The sequence below is a fragment of the Salvelinus alpinus genome, chromosome 30 (assembly GCF_045679555.1).
Source record: "Salvelinus alpinus chromosome 30, SLU_Salpinus.1, whole genome shotgun sequence".
Classification (NCBI taxonomy): Eukaryota; Metazoa; Chordata; class Actinopteri; order Salmoniformes; family Salmonidae; genus Salvelinus; species Salvelinus alpinus.
This window is the reverse complement of record NC_092115.1, coordinates 25040719-25061859: the sequence shown is the minus strand read 5'-3', so window position 1 is coordinate 25061859 and position 21141 is coordinate 25040719. Positions and strand designations below refer to the sequence as shown.

At 41.7% G+C, this 21141-nt stretch overlaps 1 protein-coding gene across 2 annotated transcripts in view; it reads right to left on the bottom strand.

Moving 5' to 3' along the window:
• Nucleotides 1-21072, bottom strand: part of LOC139559719 (beta-1,4-galactosyltransferase 2-like) — a 158338-nt gene extending 137266 nt beyond the window's left edge. Inside the window, exons 1-3 of one of the 2 annotated variants that reach the window (XM_071375965.1) lie at nt 20911-21072; nt 20244-20317; nt 6129-6565 (exon numbers count right to left, since the gene is read on the bottom strand). In XM_071375965.1, the coding sequence (XP_071232066.1) occupies nt 6129-6456 (328 nt within the window). In that variant the 5' untranslated portion in view covers nt 6457-6565; nt 20244-20317; nt 20911-21072. Of the gene's footprint in view, nt 1-6128; nt 6566-20243; nt 20318-20573; nt 20865-20910 lie in introns of those variants that run through there. The other variant, XM_071375964.1, reaches the window with a different exon arrangement.
• Nucleotides 21073-21141: the final 69 nt, after the last annotated feature.

Below are 21141 nucleotides of genomic sequence, written 5' to 3'. Positions count from 1 at the left end.
TCTCTCTCTCTCTCTGAGCTGTGCTCCTCCTTCAGAAAGCAACACTTCCACAGCAGTGTGATCCCACCAGGAGAAACCCGAATGAAAAGCCAGGGAAAAGGAGCTGTCTCCTCTGTTGGGGCAAAGTGAAGACCCAGCAGCATGCTACATTGAGGTTGGTCCAGCGCCCAGCGGCACTAAGACTGGTCTTAGTATTAGTACAGCAGGGAAGTATGACCTCTTTCTACACAGATCAGTGGTTCTGAGCTTCTGAAGACAGGAGGAGCAGACCAAGTTATTATGACAATAACCTCAGCACAAAGGCTCATTGAGGATACTGTAGGTGTGTGTTCAAGTTCAGTTTTTAACCTAAAGTAGACAACTCACTCTTTCCCATCTATTCCAAACCATGGCAACATATGAGTTAAGGGGTTTTGACGGCGTTATCGAGAAAAAGAGAGAAATGAATCAACCTATGGGTTGGACACCAACCCTAACATGGGCTAAACAACACCAGCACTGCACTGAGTGGGTACTATTACAGCATTCATAAAACACTGCTCTCTCTACAACTCTGCGGTCCAAATATTTAAATATACTGCCACCATGACAGATATTTCCTTCCTCATGGAGAAAAGACGTTTTGCCATTACAATTTCTTAATTTGGTTGTTAGGGGTTGTGGAGATTGCAGACCCGTATTGACAGCTGACTTACTGCCATTAATTCCTCCTCGCCCACAAGAGAGAGAGAGAGAGAAATAAGAGTGTGAGAGACAGGGAGAGGGAGATGGAGAAAGAGAAAGCTGAGTTGGGGTAGGGGATGGGCGTCCATTCCAATACAAGTAGCACCTGTCAGCTGGGTTGGGAGGCTGGAGTCTCCCATATCTCCCCTGGCCAAGGCCTCCTCTCCCTGGGGCCTCCATCCCTCCCTCTACACTCAACCACCATCTATCTATATGCACCAGGCTGTGACTAAAACAGAGGTATTCTGCACCCAGGCACATACTCCACTGAGAGGAGAGGCAGGGAGGCAGCTAGCTACCTGGGCTGGCCATGATGCACAACACCATGCAGCCTCCTCTCACTCCATGCTAGGGAAAGAGCAGGCAGTCACAACATTATATCAAATCTAATTCAATAGAAATAGTCAAATTAGAGGGCTGGTAATACAATGCCTGATGTACCCTATGAATAGTTGATTCAAATGAATCTGGCTAATGAACACTTATTCTGATTTGGGAAATTGGTTGACGACAACATATTCTTTCTCCATCCAAAAATGTAGGCTATCAACTGGACTTGTAGAGATAAACATATTTATTGATTTGAAATGGTTGGTCAATTACCATAATCAGGCCCAAACTATATATCCATGATACTTGGTCAACAGAAGCATCCGGTATCAAAGTGTGAGAACACTTTCCGAATATGCTGAGCTCAGCAAGAACACAGTTCAGCCACAACTTGATAAGCCAATCATCTTGTTCATTTTTTCCACTTTGAGCCTGTCATAGTGGGGTCATTAAAACAAACCATCCAGAAAACAGTAGATAAGATACTTAAGCCTAACTACTGCAGTTTCTCCAGGCAGACATTTCTGTAGGAAAGTGATCATCTGAGAGAAGCTGAGGTAAACCGACAAGAACAACACAGCTCGATGCTTGCATCTATCCAGCTGGACATAACATGAGGTAACGAAGGAAAGTCAACGTTGGAGCTCTCTTCTTTGCAATGACATACATATGGATTGCGGTTAAGCCCATGCTTTGTAACAGGCTTTAGAGCAAGTCCATCAACCACTCATTGAGGTCGGGTGGGAGGGGGTGTGTGCGAGCTTACGGGGATGTTTGCGCTAATGCATGCTTGTCTGCGGAGTGAATGGCAACCCCTCAGAAGTGCTGATGTGGCTCCCAAAGACATCCCAGTCAACAACCGAAAACTCAGTGGAAACCTCAACCCAAATAAATAATAAATAAATAAGAATGCATAGGAGTGGAAGGTCATGAGATAAAGAGTTGGTTCCCCACAACTCCCTCTCCAGCTCTACTTAAAACTCATTAGCAGGAGCTGTGTGGCAAAGGCCCAAATAAATAAGAATGCATAGGAGTGGAAGGTCATGAGATAAAGAGTTGGTTCCCCACAACTCCCTCTCCAGCTCTACTTAAAACTCATTAGCAGGAGCTGTGTGGCAAAGGCCTGGTGCTCACATGCATATATGATTGCATAATGAACAGGAAAGGCCTCACAATGACATTGTCGTGAATATGAAGGAATTATTCCTAAGGTAACTGGTATTACAATAGCTTTAAATTAAGTATGCCGGAAGCCTGAAAGCATAGGAATAACTCAAACGCCACACAACTATATCTTAGTTGACTGTGTTTTCCTGTATTTGAAAGAATACTGTTGTGTTTGTCAGTTATACTTTGATTTGGACTACAGGTGTTTCTTTAGATGAAATATTACAGGGGAGAGTGCTGATATGAAATCCATTGTTTCACCCGGGCGGGACAGAAAATCCTACAGAAACACTAGCTTTTACAGTAATTGGAGTAAACATTCCATCCACCACGTTTTAGAATGGAAAGTGGTTGCCAGAGAGAGTCTGCTGCTCGAAGACATGCAGGTCTCTATTCCTCTATTCATCTATTTTCAGATTACTACACACTATACTAATTAGAGTAATTAACTGTTACCAAATCCACTTTTCAGATTGAATAATGATTATGAGCTGTAATTAGTTTGCTGGCCTGGTTAAAGCCACAGTAGGACAATGTAAAAAGTATGACTATCACAGACCCAGGTTCGATCCCAGGCTGTGTCACAGTCGGCCGTGACCGGGAGACCAATGAGGCGGCGCACAATTGGCCCAGAGTCATCCGGGTTAGGGGAGGGTTTGGCCGGCCGGGATTTACTTGTCCCATCGTGTTCTAGCGACACCTTGTGGCGGGCCGGGAGCCTGCAAGCTGACCTCCGTCGCCAGCTGGATGGTGTTTCCTCTGACATATTGGTGCGGCTGGCTTCCGGGTTAAGCAAGCAGTGTATCAAGAAGCAGTGCATCTTGGCAGGGTCATGTTTCGGAGGACGTATGGCTCTCGACCTTCGCCTCTTCTGAGTTGCAGGGATGGGACAAGACTGTAACTACCAATTGGAGAGAAAATGGGGTAAAAGTACAAAGAAATTAAACACATAAATACAAAATTAAACATGACTATCGCCCTAAAAATTCATGGTGTACAAGACACCTGTCTGATTCGCGCCTGTCTGAGTGGACTAATCCATTATGGAGGCTGTGGGGATGGCACAGTCCATCAGTCTGTGCTACTGAAATTATATATGGTTATATTATGTAAGAACAATGGTGCAACACTAATAAAAATAATATGACTTTATAACAAATGCATTTTCTCCCGCGTTGGATAGTGGTTGCTGTCCGGGGTTCTGAAACACATCAGTGCGCTGTTGAATTGGCACCTTTTCCTAGACCATGTTGCTATGTGCACATTAGCAAAGTTATCCAGCATATTGGTGTTCTGAACAATGGAGGAGGAGGAGGCAGCAGCCCTTGCCTTAATTGACAAAGAAAAGTGAGGAGAGAAGGAATTCCAAATTAATTAGGTCTATAATCAATAGCCTAAGTGTTAAATGAGCCTGTCTTTATAAATCATCCATGTACAGTACATGTATACTGTATCTACAGAAATATGACAGATCCTGCTTCTGTTGCCTGTTTGAGTGTTTGTTTAATAGCCTACTGGTTCCATGAGCACCAAGCCTCACGCAAACACAACATGTCGAATAAACAATTTCACAAATTCAACTGTTTTTAATCTTTTCTATGCTGTAATAAAGGCTTTACACTCTTTTTTCCATTAGAACAGCCTCTCTGGTATTATTTATAATTTATTTAGTGTTGTTTACACTGTTCCAAATTGTCTGAAAAACAATATTTATAATAATAATAATAATAACAACACTGTTCCCCGGGCGCCAAAGTCGTGGATGTAGATTATGGCAGGCCCACGCACCTCTCTGATTCAGAAGGGTTGGGTTAAATGCGGAAGACACATTTCAGTTGAATGCATTCAGTTGTACAACTGACTAGGTATCCCCCCTTTCCCTTCCCTTAGTAACAACAACCCTCCTTTTTCTTGATCTCCTTCTTATTGTTATTATTACTATTATTATTATGATCATCATTATAATAATAAGTTTGATGATCATAATAATAAGTCATGTAATTATCATTAGTAGGCTTAGTACAGCATCCTTGGGTCCCGTGTGGCTCAATTCGTAGAGCATGGCGCTTGCAAAGCCAGAGTTGTGGGTTTGAGTCCCATTGGGGAGCATTCTGAAAACGTATGAAAAATGTATGCAATCACTACTGTAAATCGCTCTGTACTAATGACTAAAATGTAAATGTTGTATAACCACTATCGAGCTGTAGGCCTAAGAGCAGTTCTTCGGACGCCCTCTAGTCATTTGAGTGTCTTAATTATTTAATCAAACAGTGCGCTTAAAGCATCAGACAAGCTCAGTGCATATAGTCGATTTGAGTAATAGGACAGACAACTTTTTTTTTTGTCGGGGACAGCCCTAGTGAGAATGCTGTTCATTGACTACAGCTCAGCGTTTAACACCATAGTGCCCTCCAAGCTCATCACTAAGCTAAGGACCGTGGGACTGAACACCTCCCTATGCAACTGGATCCCTCAACACAGGGGTGCGTGCTTAGTCCCATCGTGTACTCCCTGTTCACGCACGACTCCAACACCATCCTTAAGTTTGCCAATGACATGGCGGTAGTAGGCCTGATCACAGACGACAATGAGACAGCCTATAGGGAGGAGGTCAGAGACACAACAACCTCTCCCTCAACGTGAGCAAGACAAAGGAGCTGATCGCGGACTACAGGAAAAAGAGGGCCGAGCATGCCCCCATTCACATCAACAGGGCTGTAGTGGAGCGGGTCGAGAGCTTCACAGTCTTGAAAAGGGCACGATAACGCGTATTCCCCTTCAGGAGGCTGAAAAGATTTGGCGTGGGACCTCAGATCCTCAAAAAAGTTATACAGCTGCACCATCGAGGGCATCCTGACTGGTTGCATCACCGCTTGGTTTAATAAGTTCTCGGAATCAGACTGCAAGGCTCAACAGAGTATAGTGCGTACGGCCCAGTACATCACTGGGGCCGAGCTTCCTTCCATCCAGGACCTCTATACCAGGCGGTGTCAGAGGAAGGCCCGAAAATTGTCAGACTCCAGCCACCCAAGTCATAGACTGTTCTCTCTGCTACTGCACGGCAAGCGGTACCGGAGTGCCAAGTCTGGGACCAAAAGGCTCCTGAACAGATTCTACCCCCAACCCATAACACTGTTAAACAGTTAATCATATGGCTACCTGAACTATTTGCATTGGCCCCCTTATTTTATTTTGATTTAATACCATTTTTTCACTGACTCTTGCATAGGCTCGATGTACACTCACTGGACTCTAACTACACACTCACACATACTACACTGACATTTCAACACACACACATGCATTTTGACGCCACACACACACACATAAACATACATTCACATTCCTTCCCACTCTTCATATACGCTGCTGCTAACTCTATGTTTATTATCTATGCATAGTCACTTTACCCCTACCTACATGCACGTATTACCTCAATTACCTCGACTAACCCGTACCCCTGCACATTGACTCTGTACCGGTACCTCCTGTATATAGCCTCGTTATTGTTCTTTTGTGTTACTATTTTTCCTTTAGAAAATGTTTCTTACTTTATTTAAACTCTGCATTGTTGGTTAAGGGTTCGCAAGTAAGCATTTCACGGTAAGGTTTTGTTGTATTCGGCACATGTGACAAATACCATTGTATTATATTTGATACTGGTACCGCGTGTACACATCCAAGTTATCGTTACTCATTGTGTATTTATTATTACTTCTATTATTTCTCCATTTCTTTCTCTCTGCATTGTAAGTTAGTAAGAACTTCACTGTTAGTCTACATCTGTTGTTTATGAAGCATTTAACAAATCAAATTTGAATTGATTTGAGTATGGTTTGGGTCGGCACCCTAATGTGAAAAACGTACTACTTCATTAGTCATTAGTGTAAAGGGGGATCATCACCTACCCAGACCAGGGGGTATCTCCGGGCATGGTGGTATAGGTTTGGCAGTTGGTGGTGTGTGGTTTCCCTCAGGTCGTACGCTGGGCAGCAGCTGGTCTGCGGTGGCCAGGTAGCTGGCGAAGGTGGCGTTGGGCCGGCTGAGGTTGTAGTAGTAGTGGTGTCCGTTGCGGCTGGAGTTGCGGCCGTTGTTGAAGCGGCTGAAGATCTGATCGAAGCGCTGGCTGTAGACGTCGAAGTAGAGGATCATCATGATGACAAAGTGCACCATGCAGAGCAGCAGGACAGCCTTGCAGATGCGCTCCAGGGTCCGGCCTAACATCAGCCGAGTCATGGTTGAGCCTGCCGCCCCTGCCACACAGTCTAGGGCATCCGCTCGGTTGGTCACTCCCCTGGGCCTGGGCTGGCCTGGACAAATGCTGCACGCTGCCTCACTCTATCACCTGTGGGAGGGCCAGGGAACAACATTACATTATGTTCACACTAAATTTATATTTTGTTGCCATTTAAGTAAATTAGGCCCAACACAGGAAATGAGAAGCAAATCACAGTATCTGTATATGTCATGTACATGTTTCCAAGAAAATAAACATCAAGGAATAAAACAAAAGCAACCTACTCCACCCAACAACATGATTTGAAAAACATTTATAATAAAATGGCTTGACTGGACTCTCCGTTCTCTCCCCTGGCAGGATCACAGGTGGAAACATCATGGGGAAAGCACCAGATATCAAAGATAACCTAGCAGATAGATAGATTACCCAGGTGCAATGTGGTGGGAGGGCGGTGGGATGGAACGCCACTGTCAATGTCAGACTCAACTCTATCTCACCAGGCTGGGTCTCACTCATTGATTTTCTCACAGACAAGCACACAAAAACAATACAGTGTGTTTGATGAGGGGTTTTTAGATGGCGTATAGACGTAGGATCTTAATTTGATCACCCTGTTGTTGCAGGAAATGTCCTGCACAGCAGGAAAGCAAACTTGTTGTGTAATCGAGGTTTAAAAATGCTTCTAAAGTTTAATTTCCACTTGCCCTAATTTCCATTTGCCCCAACTAAAAACGTATCAACAAAAATGTTAATTAATTAAAATCCACACAATAATTCACATTTCCTGTTGCTGCAGGATTATTTTCCTGCTGCGAGAAACTGGTCAAATTAAGGTAGCCTACCTGTTAGGTCAGTAACCAAAAGGTCGCTAGTTCGAATTACCCAGCCAACAAGGTGAAAAATCTGCCAATGTGCCCTTCAGAGCAAGGCACTAAACCTAATTGCTCCAGGGTCGCCATTGTTAATGGCTGACCCTGGCCGTGACCCCTCTCTCCGAAGGTGTCTCAGGGGAAGTTGGGATATGCAAAAAAATAAATGTCCATTTTACACATACGTATAATACACACTTGTGCATGTGTAAAACAGATCAAATCTAAGCACCCACCAAATTATGAATTATTTGACTGACCTGTGTAGTTCTAAGTTCTGTGGTAAACTGACTTGACGAAGAGCCTCTGTATTTCAATTTGAATGGCAAATGCTGTTTCAAAGTACAATTTTCTACATGCAATAGTCCAGTATTAATACTAAAATATTAATTAGAAAGAGACTGACCTCATGGAGGACAAGGCTAGTTGGTGAAAGCTTTAGATGCCTTTTCAGCTCTACATTAATACTCAATTATGACAGATGCTGCACCACACTGTTAACCAGCATGACGTCAAAAACAGATTATAAACTGGGTGGTTCGAGCCGTGAATGCTGATTGGCTGACAGCCGTGAAAAATCATACCGTAAACCACGGGTATGACAAAACATGTATTTTTACTGCTCTAATTATGTTGGTAACCAGTCTATAATAGCAATAAGGCACCTCAGGGGGTTGTGGTATATGGCCATTATACCACGGCTAAGGGTTGTATCCAGGCACTCTGCGTTGTGTCTTGCTTAAGAACAGCACTTAGCCGTGGTATATTGGCCATATACCACACCCCCTCAGGCCTTATTGCTTAATTCGCCTTTTGAAAGCCCACACACCAGTTTATCAGTTTGCTCACTAACATTAAAGACAAGCCAACATAATTCAAGTCTAACATGAAAAAATGTACACAGTGGCCTGTATGTGCAGTGCAAACCAGGCCTTAGCATTGGAGAATATCAACATGGGACCAAGATGCTTGTTTAGAAACGGCTGGTGTCTAGTGAATATTTAATTCCATATTGGACACTAAATCCCTTGGACACTAAACTTATACCTTGGACACTAAATGGATGCTGAGAACTCTTTTAGATTAAACCGACACACCAATAAAGTAAAGTCCTGGAAATATGGTGGCAATAAATGTGTACAGCATGTATGTTCAAATTTTAATAGTGTGCTGGCTCTTGATGTGGCGCCCAGTTAATCTGTCGGTGCATAATTCATTATGGGCTAGTTAGTCTCTACCAGACCCATCTCCCTGTGACAGCTATATTATGACTAAACTAAGCCATAAACAACACAATGATAATGGCCAGTATAAGTTGTATACCACTTTATTGGCATCGGCATATTTGGCAGCATATTTTCAATCCCTCTCATTTTTGTTTGTGCTGTCACCTCCGCTCTGCATACATTACTGTAATCAGTCACAGCTGTCTTAGGCCTATACAGTAATGTTACAATGGATGTGTTTCAACTTTAGAACAGGGGTGGTTGATTTTGCTATATTTTTTTTATTATTATTTTGGCTTAAAAAAACACTACAGGCCACAGTTGAACGTCTAAAACTGTATAGAAAGTATGTAGAAATGATAATGGTCCTATATATTTTTAAATAACTGCCCTTTATCTGGCCCGCAAATTGATTTTGTTGAACAAATCAGTAAAAAGAAAATCTGTGCAGCCCTACGTTGAACCCTTCATGGATGTGGAATTTCCCAATGTGGCCCTCGAGCCCCAAATTTTGCCCAACCCTGCTTTAGAACAAGCCTTAACAAAGAGCAGTAGCCCCAAATCAACTGATTTGCCAATATTAGGTGAGTCATCACTTGCAGAGTTTCTTGCGATCCAACGCAAACCAAGGATTTGTGGCTGACTTCTTAGTAAAGAGACATATAGATTAACAATAGACAGTGGTGACAATGTTTTATGTAACATTACATAATGATTTAAAGCAAAGGCAAATCCTGAGCAGCAGAGAGATGGTTAAGTAGTAGATATTTAGAGTATAGCCTTTAAGCAGTAGCAATTCACTGTTTAATCGTTTTTGTCAACACAGCTGGGGAAATGCTGATGCAGAAAGAAGAACTAATAGATGAGTGACTACGTTCTTTCTGTCTTTATATTATTTTTCAAATGGTAATGAGAGGTTGTCAGACAGAGAAATGTGTTACAGCATCCCTGCTGTGATGGAGATCTCCAAACGCTGCGTTTTAAAGGGGAAACACCTGGGTAGGACCCTAGCCTAGCACTAGCTTCTCTTTGCTCTACTCTAAGGCCACGGGCCCTAGTGCAACCCACCAACCAGCCCTCATGGACTCATCAAATATGCATTAGACATGCTACACTTGATAACATTGGGCAAAACTGTAGCCTTCGAGCATTTCTTGCTTGACACCTCAATAACATGCAAACCATGCAGTGCTAGTGTGTTTTACCAAATGTATAAATCTGTCTAACAATCAATCTAAAACTTAGGCTAATCATTCAAAAAAAGCTTTAACGTTGTGTCATATGCCAGTTTCCAACAAACAAGTCCCCATGCATTTATGCATTGTCTTGACTGTATGCTTAGGGTCGTTGTCCTGTTGAAAGGTGAACCTTCGTTCCAGTCTAAGGTCCTGAGCGCTCTGGAGCAGGTTTTCATCAAGGATCTTTGCTCTGTTCATCTTTGCCTCTATCCTGACTAGCTTCCCAGTCCCTGCTGCTGAAAAACATCCCCACAGCATGATGCTACCACCACCACCATGCTTCACCGTAAGGATGGTGCCAGGCGTGACATTTGGCATTCAGGCCAAAGTGTTTCATCTTGGTTTCATCAGACCAGATAATCTTGTTTCTCATGGTCTGAGAGTCTTTAGGTGCATTTTGTCTCCAAGCAGGCTGTCATGTGTGTTTTACTGAGGAGAGGCTTCTGTCTTGGCCACTCTACCATAAAAGCCTGATTGGTGGAGTGCTGCAGAGACAGTTGTCCTTCTGGAAGGTTCTCCCATCTCAACAAAGGCACTCTGGAGCTCTTTCAGTATCACCATCAGGTTCTGGAGGTGACACTGACCAAGGCCCTTCGCCCCTGATTGCTCAGTTTGGCCAGGTGGCCAGTTCTAGGAAGCGTCTTGGTGGTTCCAAAACGTCCTGCATTTAAGAATGTTGGAGGCCACTGTGTTCTTGGGGACCTTCAATGCTGCAAAAATGTTTTGGTACCCTTACCCAGATCTGTGCCTCAACACAATCCTGTCTCGGAGCTCTACGGACAATTCCTTCGACCTCATGGCTTGGTTTTTTCTTTGACATGCACTGTCAACTGTGGGACCTTATATAGTCTGGCGTGTGTCTTTCCAAATCATGTCCAATCAATTGAATTTACCACAGGTGGACTCCAATCAAGTTGTAGAAACATCTCAAGGATGACCAATGGAAACAGGATGCACCTGAGCTCAATTTTGAGTCTCATAGCAAAGGGTCTGAATAGTTATGTAAATAAGGTATTTATGTTTTGTAGTTGAAATACATTTGCAAAAATCTCTCAACCTGTTTTCACTTTGTTATTGTGTGTAGATTGCTGAGGATTTTTTTATTCAATCAATTTTAGAATAAGGCTGTAACGTAACAAAATGTGGAAAAAGTCAAGGGGTCTGAATACCTTCCGAAGGCACTGTATATATTTATTATTATATATATTTTTTAAACAAAACTTTTTTCACAGAACTAATGCACTGGGCCTTTAATCAGCCTTTATTAGAGAACAGATAAAGCCCCTCCACCCCTAAACTACTTCCCACGAATATGATTGTGTATGGTAATTAATACAAAACATTACAGCATTGCTATTAAAAAATATATATAATAATAAATATATACAGTGCATTCGGAAAGTATTCAGACCCCTTGACTTTTTACACATTTTGTTACGTTACAGCATTATTCTAAAATTGATTAAATCATCCCCCCCCCCCCCTCATCAATCTACACACAATACCCACACAATGGCAAAAACTGGTTTTTAGATGTCTTTTAACTAATTTATTTAAAAAAAAAACATTTACCAGAATGTTACATTTACATAAGTATTCAGACCCTTTACTCAGTACTTTGTTGAAGCACCTTTTGCAGCGATTACAGCCATGAGTCTTCTGGGGTATGATGCTACAAGCTTGGCACACCTGTATTTGGGGAGTTTCTCCCATTCTTCTCTGCAGATGCTCTCAAGCTCTGTCAGGTTTGATGGGGAGCGTCGCTGCACAGCTATTTTCAGGTCTAGAGATACGGACAATTCCTTTGAACTCGTGGCTTTGTTTTTGCTCTGACATGCACTGTCAACTGTGGGACCTTATGTAGACAGGTATGTGCCTTTCCAAATCATGTCCAATCAATTGAATTTACCACAGGTGGACTCCAATTAAGTTGTAGAAACATCTCAAAGATGAATGGAAACATGACGCACAATTTGTAATATATTTGCAAACATTCCTAAAAACCTGTTTTTGATTTGTTATTATTTGGCATTGTGTAGATTGACGTGGGAAATGTTTTATTTAATCCATTTTAGAATAAGGCTGCAACGTAACAAAATGTGGAAAAAGTCAAGGGGTCTGAATGCACTACGCGTTCCAGCACTTGGCGGCCCCGTTCTGTGAGCTTGTGTGGCCTACCACTTCGCGGCTGAGCCGTTGTTGCTCCTAGACATTTACACTTCAAAATAACAACACAGTTGACCGGGGCAGCTCTAGCAGGGCAGAAATTTGACGAAATGACTTGGTGGAAAGGTGGCATCCTTTGACGTTGCCACATTGAAAGTCACTGAGCTCTTCAGTAAGGCCATTCTACTGCCAATGTTTGTCTATGGAGATTACATGGCTGTGCGCTCAATTTTATACGTCCGTCAGCAACGGGTGTGGCTGAAATAGCCGAATCCACTAATTTTAAAGTGTTGTCCACATACTATAAATATAATGTATGTTTTACAATGGTGGGGGAGTGCCAAGATGGACGCGTGGTGGCTTCAACACAGCGCCCCCTGTCAGTCATCTAGTGTATATATACACAGTGCCTTCTGAAAGTAATCATACCCCTGGACTTATTCAAAATGTTGTTGTATTAAAGCCTGAATTCAAAATGGATTGCCAATTTTTTTTTTCACCCATCTACACACAATATCCCATAATGACAAAGTGAAAACATGTTTTTAGAACATTTGCACATTTATTGAAAATTAAATACAGAAATATCTAATTTACATAAGTATTCACACCCCTGAGTCAATACTTTGTAGGAGCACCTTTGGCATTGATTGCACCAGTGGAGGCTGCTGAGGGGAGGACAGCTCATAATAATGGCTGGAACAGAGTAAATGGAATGGCATGTGGGTGATGTATTTGATACCATTCCACCTATTCCGCTCCAGCCATTACTACTAGCCCATCGTCGCCAATTAAGGTGCCACCAACCTCCTGTGGATTACACCTGTGAGTCTTTCTGGGTAAGTCTCTAAGAGCTTTCCACACCTGGATTATGCAACATTTGCAGTATTAGTTTTGTGCCTTGCTGCAAACAGGATGCATGTTTTGGAATATTTTTATTCTGTACTCTTCTTTTCCCTCTGTCAATTAGATTACTAGTGTGGAGTAACTACAATGCTGTTGATCCATCCTCTGTTTTCTCCTATCCCAGCCATTAAACGTGAACTGTTTTAACGTTACCACTGGCCTCATGGTGAAATCACTGCACTGTTTCTTTCCTCACCGGCAACTGAGTTAGGAAGGACGCCTGTATCTTTGTAGTGACTGGGTGTATTGATACACCATCGAAAGTGTAATTAATAACTTCACCATTCTCAAAGGGATATTACAAATGTTTACCCATCTACCAATAGGTGCCCTTCTTTGCGAGGCATTGGAAAACCTCCCTGGTCTTTGTAGTTGAATCTGTGTTTGAAATGCACTGCTCGACTGAGGGACCTCACAGATAATTGTATGTGTGGGGGACATAGATGAGGTAGTCTCATTCAAAAATCATGTTAAACACTATTATTGCACACAGAGTGAGTCCATGCATTATTATGTGACTTATTAAGCACATTTTTACTTCTTGCAATAAGAAAGGGCTTGAATACTTATTGATTGAAGCCATTTCAGCTTTTCATTTTGCATTAATTTGTAAAAATGTTGAAAAACATCATTACATTATGGGATATTGCGTGTGGGGCAGTGACAAAACATATACATTTAATCCATTTCAAATTCAGGCTGTAGCACAACAAAATATGGAAAAAGTCAATGGGTGTGAATACTTACTGAAGGCACTGTAAATCATTGTACACATTGCGGTGTAATTGAAAATGTGTTGGCAGGAGTCATGCCTAAACACAAGGATTGACACTGATTTGGTAACACATCAAAACACACGCACTGCAGAGGAGATCTGAGTCACTCAAAATACCATGAGTAGATTTGATCGAAATGTCCACATACTCCTGATTGCATTAGATCTCTAGATTTATAAAAAAGATTGTTGAAAATTGATTCCACCATTATGCAGTGAATCACCACCTGATATGGGTGTGGATAGAATAGAACAGAACAGAACAGAACAGTGCGTGTTGGTTTACAAAATGTGCAAAGTACAAAATGCAAAGGGGAATGGGGCATATTATTCTAATGAATAACACGTTGCATTTGAGCTATTATTTCAGTGTAATAACGTGCTTCAATGATATGCCACCAATGTATATCAGCTCATAGACTTACATCAGCATTCTGCATTCATACAGGCAAACAAAAACAAACATTAAGTAAATCAACACCTCACAAGGCGAGACATCACGCTAAAACACATTTCCCAGAACATCTAATAAGACTATTGCTCCAAATTGGCATAGCTTTGTGTAAAATGTAACATTACATTGTTGGCTCAAGGCCCATAGAGTCAGTCCTACAAGAGTCAAAGGTGTTGCTTGTCAAAAGACTAAGAGACTAAAGACTAGATAAACAAAGACAGTACGGGGTGTGAAGGGCAAACTGTGTGTCACTGCCCTCTTGCCTGGAATGGCATTATGCTCATGCTAACCACTCTGAGAAAGGAACACCCCTCACCTTCTGACTGGCACACACACAGATTCCTCTCTGTTGCTCCCCCGGGGGGAGAATTAGGCCTACCTTGCACAGCATAGAAGTTGTAAACTTACAGCCCTGTACAAACAAGAGATATTTAATTATATATATTTTATTTCTGGAAAGGAAAGTTGTGTGGATACTTGGGCTTGAGGTATTACTAGGAGTTTGTAAAGAAAAAGGGTTTCTTTACAAACCAAACAATAACTATCATAGCACATATTTTTTAAGTGCCATGCCGTCATTAATAATTTGGTTTGAAAAAAGTGGCCATGGTGGCCAATACCAATACACTGACTCAGAATAATAAAACAAAATCCTTCTCCTTCACCAGCACCAGCACCCTCATCTCAACACAGATTAACACAGAGGGGTAAAGAGAGTGATGCCATTTAAGGGGAACAACTCTTAATAATCCATGTTGTGTAACATCACAAACAGACATGTTCTCACAGCTGGAGGAGAGGATCCCAGATATCAGACTTCACACTCCTGCCCGATTACCACCAACACTGTGGAGCAGAGCACACGCACAGTTCAGTCTGCTGACCCTTGTCAGAAACACTGCATGTTTCACATTTCAACTAATGGAAAACGGATAGACACTCGTCAGGGAAGGTCTGTGATGCTTCTACTATCAAATCCCAATCAAATATTATTCATAGACTACATGCCAAATATTCAAGCCAGAAATGAAATAAATATCTGACTACTAAACAAGGTTATTTATGCATCAACCAAGCTCTACCATTGTACAGTCGTGGCCAAAAGTTTTTAGAATGACACAAATATACATTTCCACAAAGTTTGCTGCTTCAGTGTCTTTAGATATTTTTGTCAGATGTTACTATGGAATACTGAAGAATAATTACAAGCATTTCATAAGTGTCAAAAGCTTTTATTGACATGGACAACATGAAGTTGATGCAAAGAGTCAATATTTCCAGTGTTGACCCTTCTTTTTCAAGACCTCTGCAATCCACCCTGGCATGCTGTCAATTAACTTCTGGGCCACATCCTGACTGATGGCAGCCCATTCTTGCATAATCAATGCTTGGAGTTTGTCAGAATTTGTGGGTTTTTGTTTGTCCACCCGCCTCTTGAGGATTGACCACATGTTCTCAATGGGATTAAGGACTGGGGAGTTTCCTGGCCATGGACCCAAAATATTGATGTTTTGTTCCCCATGCCACTTAGTTATCACTTTTTGCCTTATGGCAAGGTACTCCATCATGCTGGAAAAGGCATTGTTCGTCACCAAACTGTTCCTGGATGGTTGGGAGAAGTTGCTCTCGGAGGATGTGTTGGTACCATTCTTTATTCATGGCTGTGTTCTTAGGCAAAATTGTGAGTGAGCCCACTCCCTTCGCTGAGAAGCAACCCCACACATGAATGGTCTCGGGATGCTTTACTGTTGGCATGACACAGGACTGATGGTAGTGCTCACCTTGTCTTCTCCGGACAAGCTTTTTTTCCGGATGCCCCAAACAATCGGAAGAGGGATTCATCAGAGAAAATGACTTTACCCCAGTCCTCAGTAGTCCAATCCCTGTACCTTTTGCAGAATATTTGTCTGTCCCTGGTGTTTTTCCTGGAGAGAAGTGGCTTCTTTGCTGCCCTTCTTGACACCAGGCCATCCTCCAAAAGTCTTCGCCTCCCTGTGCTTGCAGATGCACTCACACCTACCTGCTGCCATTCCTGAGCAAGCTATGTACTGGTGGTGCCGCTGAATCAACTTTAGGAGACGGTCCTGGCACTTGCTGGACTTTCTTGGGTGCCCTGAAGCCTTCTTTACAACAATTGAACCGCTCTCCTTGAAGTTCTTGATGATCTGATAAATGGTTGATTTAGGTGCAATCTTACTGGCAGCAATATCCTTGCTTGTGAAGCCCTTTTTGTGCAATGCAATGATGACGGCACGTGTTTCCTTGCAGGTAACCATGGTTGACAGAGGAAGAACAATGATTCCAAGCACCACCCTCCTTTTGAAGCTTCCAGTCTGTTATTTGAACTCAATCAGCATGACAGAGTGATCTCCAGCCTTGTCCTTGTCAACACTCACACCTGTGTTAACGAGAGAATCACTGACATGATGTCAGCTGGTCCTTTTGTGGCAGGGCTGAAATGTTTTTTGTTAATTTGCATGGCAAAGAGGGACTTTGCAATTAATTGCAATTCATCTGATCACTCTTTATAACATTCTGGAGTATATGCAAATTGCCATCATACAAACTGAGGCAGCAGACTTTGTGAAAATGTATATTTGTGTCATTCTCAAAACTGTTGGCCACGACTGTACTAGAACATTCCCATGATTCCCATTGTAAGCATTTCTACCATAATTCTATTGAGATTGCTATCTTCACAGTGTGTAGCTAGCCTATTTCAATACATAGCCTACACAGAAGGCCTCGTGGCCATGCTCCAGAGTTGCTAAGCTCTAAAGTCTCTCCACCATCAAATATAGGTTTGCCTTGCCTCTCTCTCTGCTTCCTCAGATCGAGCTGCTCATTTGGCTCCAGAGCCCAAAAATAAATGAAGTGCTTGGATGGAGGGAAGGTTTTATTGGGACAGCCTGGGATTCAGGGTAGGTTTTGGGCAGTTTTGATTCTCTGTTAAACACTACAGCAACAAACTAAAATCTACTACAACACTGATAGGGGATATTATGGGCTGTATGTCTATAATGAACTAAAAAAAGTTTCTTTACAAACCAAACAATAACTATCATAGCACATATTTTTTAAGTGCCATGCCGTATTTAATAATTTGGTTTGAAAAAATTGGGCTTTGCAATACAATGCAATTAATGATTACTCCTATCTGTACTGTATACTATCCTTAATTTAAAGTGAACCTCTCGCTCTCAGACTGTAGTTTAATCAATGTATGCAAGGACACATCCTTCGAGATTTTGAATGAAACTCACAATTTACAGATCTGAATAGGCTGGTTTTTAGACAAAACACAAAGTCAATGCATAGAGCAAAGCAGTCCTCTCCAACTGCCACCTTTGTTGCTCAGGTCTGGTTGTTCCCATGACAACAAAACTCAACATTGAATTAACCTGAAAGAATAGAACACTCCTTCGCAAACAAACTGTCAGGAACAATCAACATTTCAATTGTAGGCATCCTTATTCTTTACACGTAAGTCAAATGTAATTCAATGAAACTTTAAACGTGCACGGTCATTAGTTCAAGTATGCTAAGGGTCTATCAAACACAGAACTAAATTCTTACACAACTGGATATTTGGCTATCCAGTTGTGTAAGAAACAAGTGGCGTTAAGTGAATGGCAGTCCCAAGGAAGTAGTGACTCCTCACCTGCTTTCACAGACTGGTCACATAAACTAGACGTAACATAGTACACGAAAATACAGGACCCTCAAATTAGTATGACATCTTACGTTTGTTATGGTTACATAAGATAGGATGGTTCATCCTTGGGAGCAATTTCCAAATGCCTGAAGGTACCACGTTCATCTGTACAAACAATAGTACGCAAGTATAAACACCATGGGACCACGCAGCCATCATACCGCTCAGGAAGGAGACGTGTTCTGTCCTAGAGATGAACGTACTTTGGTGCGAAAAGTGCAAATCAGTCCCAGAACAACAGCAAAGGACCTTGTAAAGATGCTGGAGGAAACAGGTACAAAAGTATCTATATCCACAGTAAAACGAGTCCTATATCGACAAACCTGAAAGGCCGCTCAGCAAGGAAGAAGCCACTGCTCCAAAACCGCCATAAAAAAGCCAGACTACGGTTTGCAACTGCACATGGGGACAAAGATCGTACTTTTTGAAGAAATGTCCTCTGGTCTGATGAAACAAAAATAGAACTGTTTGTCCATAATGACCATCGTTATGTTTGGAGGAAAAAGGGGGATGTTTGCAAGCCGAAGAACACCATCCCAACTGTGAAGAACGGGGGTGGCAGCATCATGTTGCTTTGCTGCAGGAGGGACTGGTCCACTTCACAAAATAGTTGGCATCATGAGAAAGGAAAATTATGTGGATATATTGAAGCAACATCTCAAGACATTGGTCAGGAAGTTAAAGCTTGGTCGCAAATGGGTCTTCCAAATGGACAATGACCCCAAGTATACTTCCAAAGTTGTGGCAAAATGGCTTAGGACAACAACGTCAAGGTATTGGAGTGGCCATCACAAAGCCCTGACCTCAATCCTATAGAAAATTTGTGGGCAGAACTGAAAAGGTGTGTGCGAACAAGGAGGCCTACAAACCTGACTCGGTTACACCAGCTCTGTCAGGAGGAATGGGCCTAAATTCACCCAACTTATTGTGGGAAGCTTGTTGAAGGCTACCCGAAATGTTTGACCGAAGTTAAACAGTTTAAATGCAATGCTACCAAATACTAATTGAGTGTATGTAAACTTGTGATGAAAGAAATAAAAGCTGAAATAAATCCTTCTCTCTGCTATTATTCTGACATTTCACATTCTTAAAATAAAGTGGTGATCCTAACTGACCTAAGACAGGGAATTTGTACTAGGATTAAATGTCAGGAATTGTGGAAAACTGAGTTTAAATGTATTTGGTTAAGGTGTATGCAAACTTCCGACTTCAGCTGTATCATACGTTTTGCAAATTAGTAGCATATTGTACAAATTGTAATTCGTTACATATCATACGAAATGGATGATGGACATCCAAAAATTAATACATACCATACGAAACGTAACTTATCATACCAAACGAGGAGTCTCAGATTTACGTACAGAATAATACAAAATGCTCTGTGACCATGTTGGCTTTGGCCACCCTGGAGGGTGGGCTCTCAGGCTATGGACCATTGCTATACACAAAGACCACTGCAACAGGGTGCACAAACCAAAATCAGATAGTGCTCAACATATTATTCCTGATTATTTTGTGATTTGTTTATGATCCGGAGGGATATAATTGGAGCAAAGTAACCCAACTGTGCAAAACACCTTTCCACCACTGTTATTGTGGGTTCCATTCATTTATCCTGAGCCCTGAAAAGTTCATCATGACCCTGTCATTGACTGACTGAAGTGAGGTCAGTGAAACCACTTGTACAAAGTAAGAGTTCAGTGAAGTGAATGCATCCATGATCAGTTTTTTCCTACAAACACTATCGCATCAATGCACATAATGACACAGAAGCATTTCTAAATGGGTACATTTGACATGGAAAACTAAGCTGAGGATACATAGCATTGATGTGAAAACCAGTTTCTGATCAAGATATAGTGATCTCTACGTACACTATGTAGGCTATATAGCTTGTAGCCAAAAACTTCAGCAAACAATGTAGGCTGCATCTTGATCTCACTTGAGTTTAACTGTAGCCTATAGAGCTAAATGAAAACAGCCGTATAGAAATAGCTCTGTATTTCGTGAGTTATTATGTAGATAGTAAATAGTCATTTGAGCAACTTGTCAACATCTTATAACTAACTAGATACCAGTTGGCAGCATGAGAGCCACACTGCATGCTGCCCGGATGGATCGTTCCATCGCTGATCAAAGGACCTTTCGGCTTGTTGAAATAATGTCGAACGTTTGGATCACTTGAAAAAAGGGATGTTGCAAATGCATGTAGAATGGCGGATCTAGCAGCAGCATGCTTCAGCAAAATGTGCATGACAACAAAGCAAATTGTATAATAAAACATCAATAACCACCAGTAAACACATACATGTTGATAAATGCAGATGTATAAGATAATAAAGAAGAATCCAAATAGCAGGCTAAATGTAAAAATACAAGAAAAACTAAAGAACGAAATATCATGAACAAATGAAATATAATTTATTCTTACCTTAAGGTAGCAAGCAATCCTCCTCTCCTATGAATGCATGGTCTTTGTTGTTGCAGCAACCTTTTATATGAAATCTGTAAATGTCATTTAAAAAAATGTAATAACAAAAAGTCCTCACGAAAACATGCTCTCTGTCGTTAAAAGGCACATAATATCCACTTAATAAAGTCTGGAGTGCGTTTTATTTATTTCTGATTATATAAATCGGTCATTTCATTTTTCGTGCACACATTGATCAAAACGTTTTGCCATATAACAGACATGGGAAATATGAATGCCTCATTGTTTGATTATTTACGGAGGGAAAATATAGGGTAGTAAATCTTCTACCTTCCTAATTCCGACAGTCCGTTACGTTTTAATGTGGCTATGAAGACAAAAAAAAGGAGTCTATAGCAGTTTTCTCTCGCCGAAGATTATCTATTATATTGACAAGATGGTCGACTGGCCGCTCTAACAATGGAAATATATGTCCACAAAGGCGAAATGCAGGCGGGAGGAGGCGAGATCAGGTGGGAACATTCTAGCCAATGAGAGGGCAGATACGCGTGTGAACAACAGTCACAATTTTTTTTTTTATCCAAATGTCACGCGCATAACACTTTAATCGGCACACTCGTAACAACCTAAGCATGATCAAACTTCAATTCAATCAAATAAGCCTCACCTATCAAAATATCAATTCCCTTTTACCTTCAACAAATTCTACACTCATTGCCCCCCTATACAAAAACTCCCCAACTTGGTCTGCTTAACTCTCATTTTCGCGCGGACAGATTTTGGGCGCAGTCGAGCCTCTCTTTTCCAGTCTTCCTCTCTGGTCTCGCGCTCTTCAGTACGGGATCTCTGATAAGTCTAAACACCCGCGTATTCTAAACACCCGCGTATTCTGCCACCA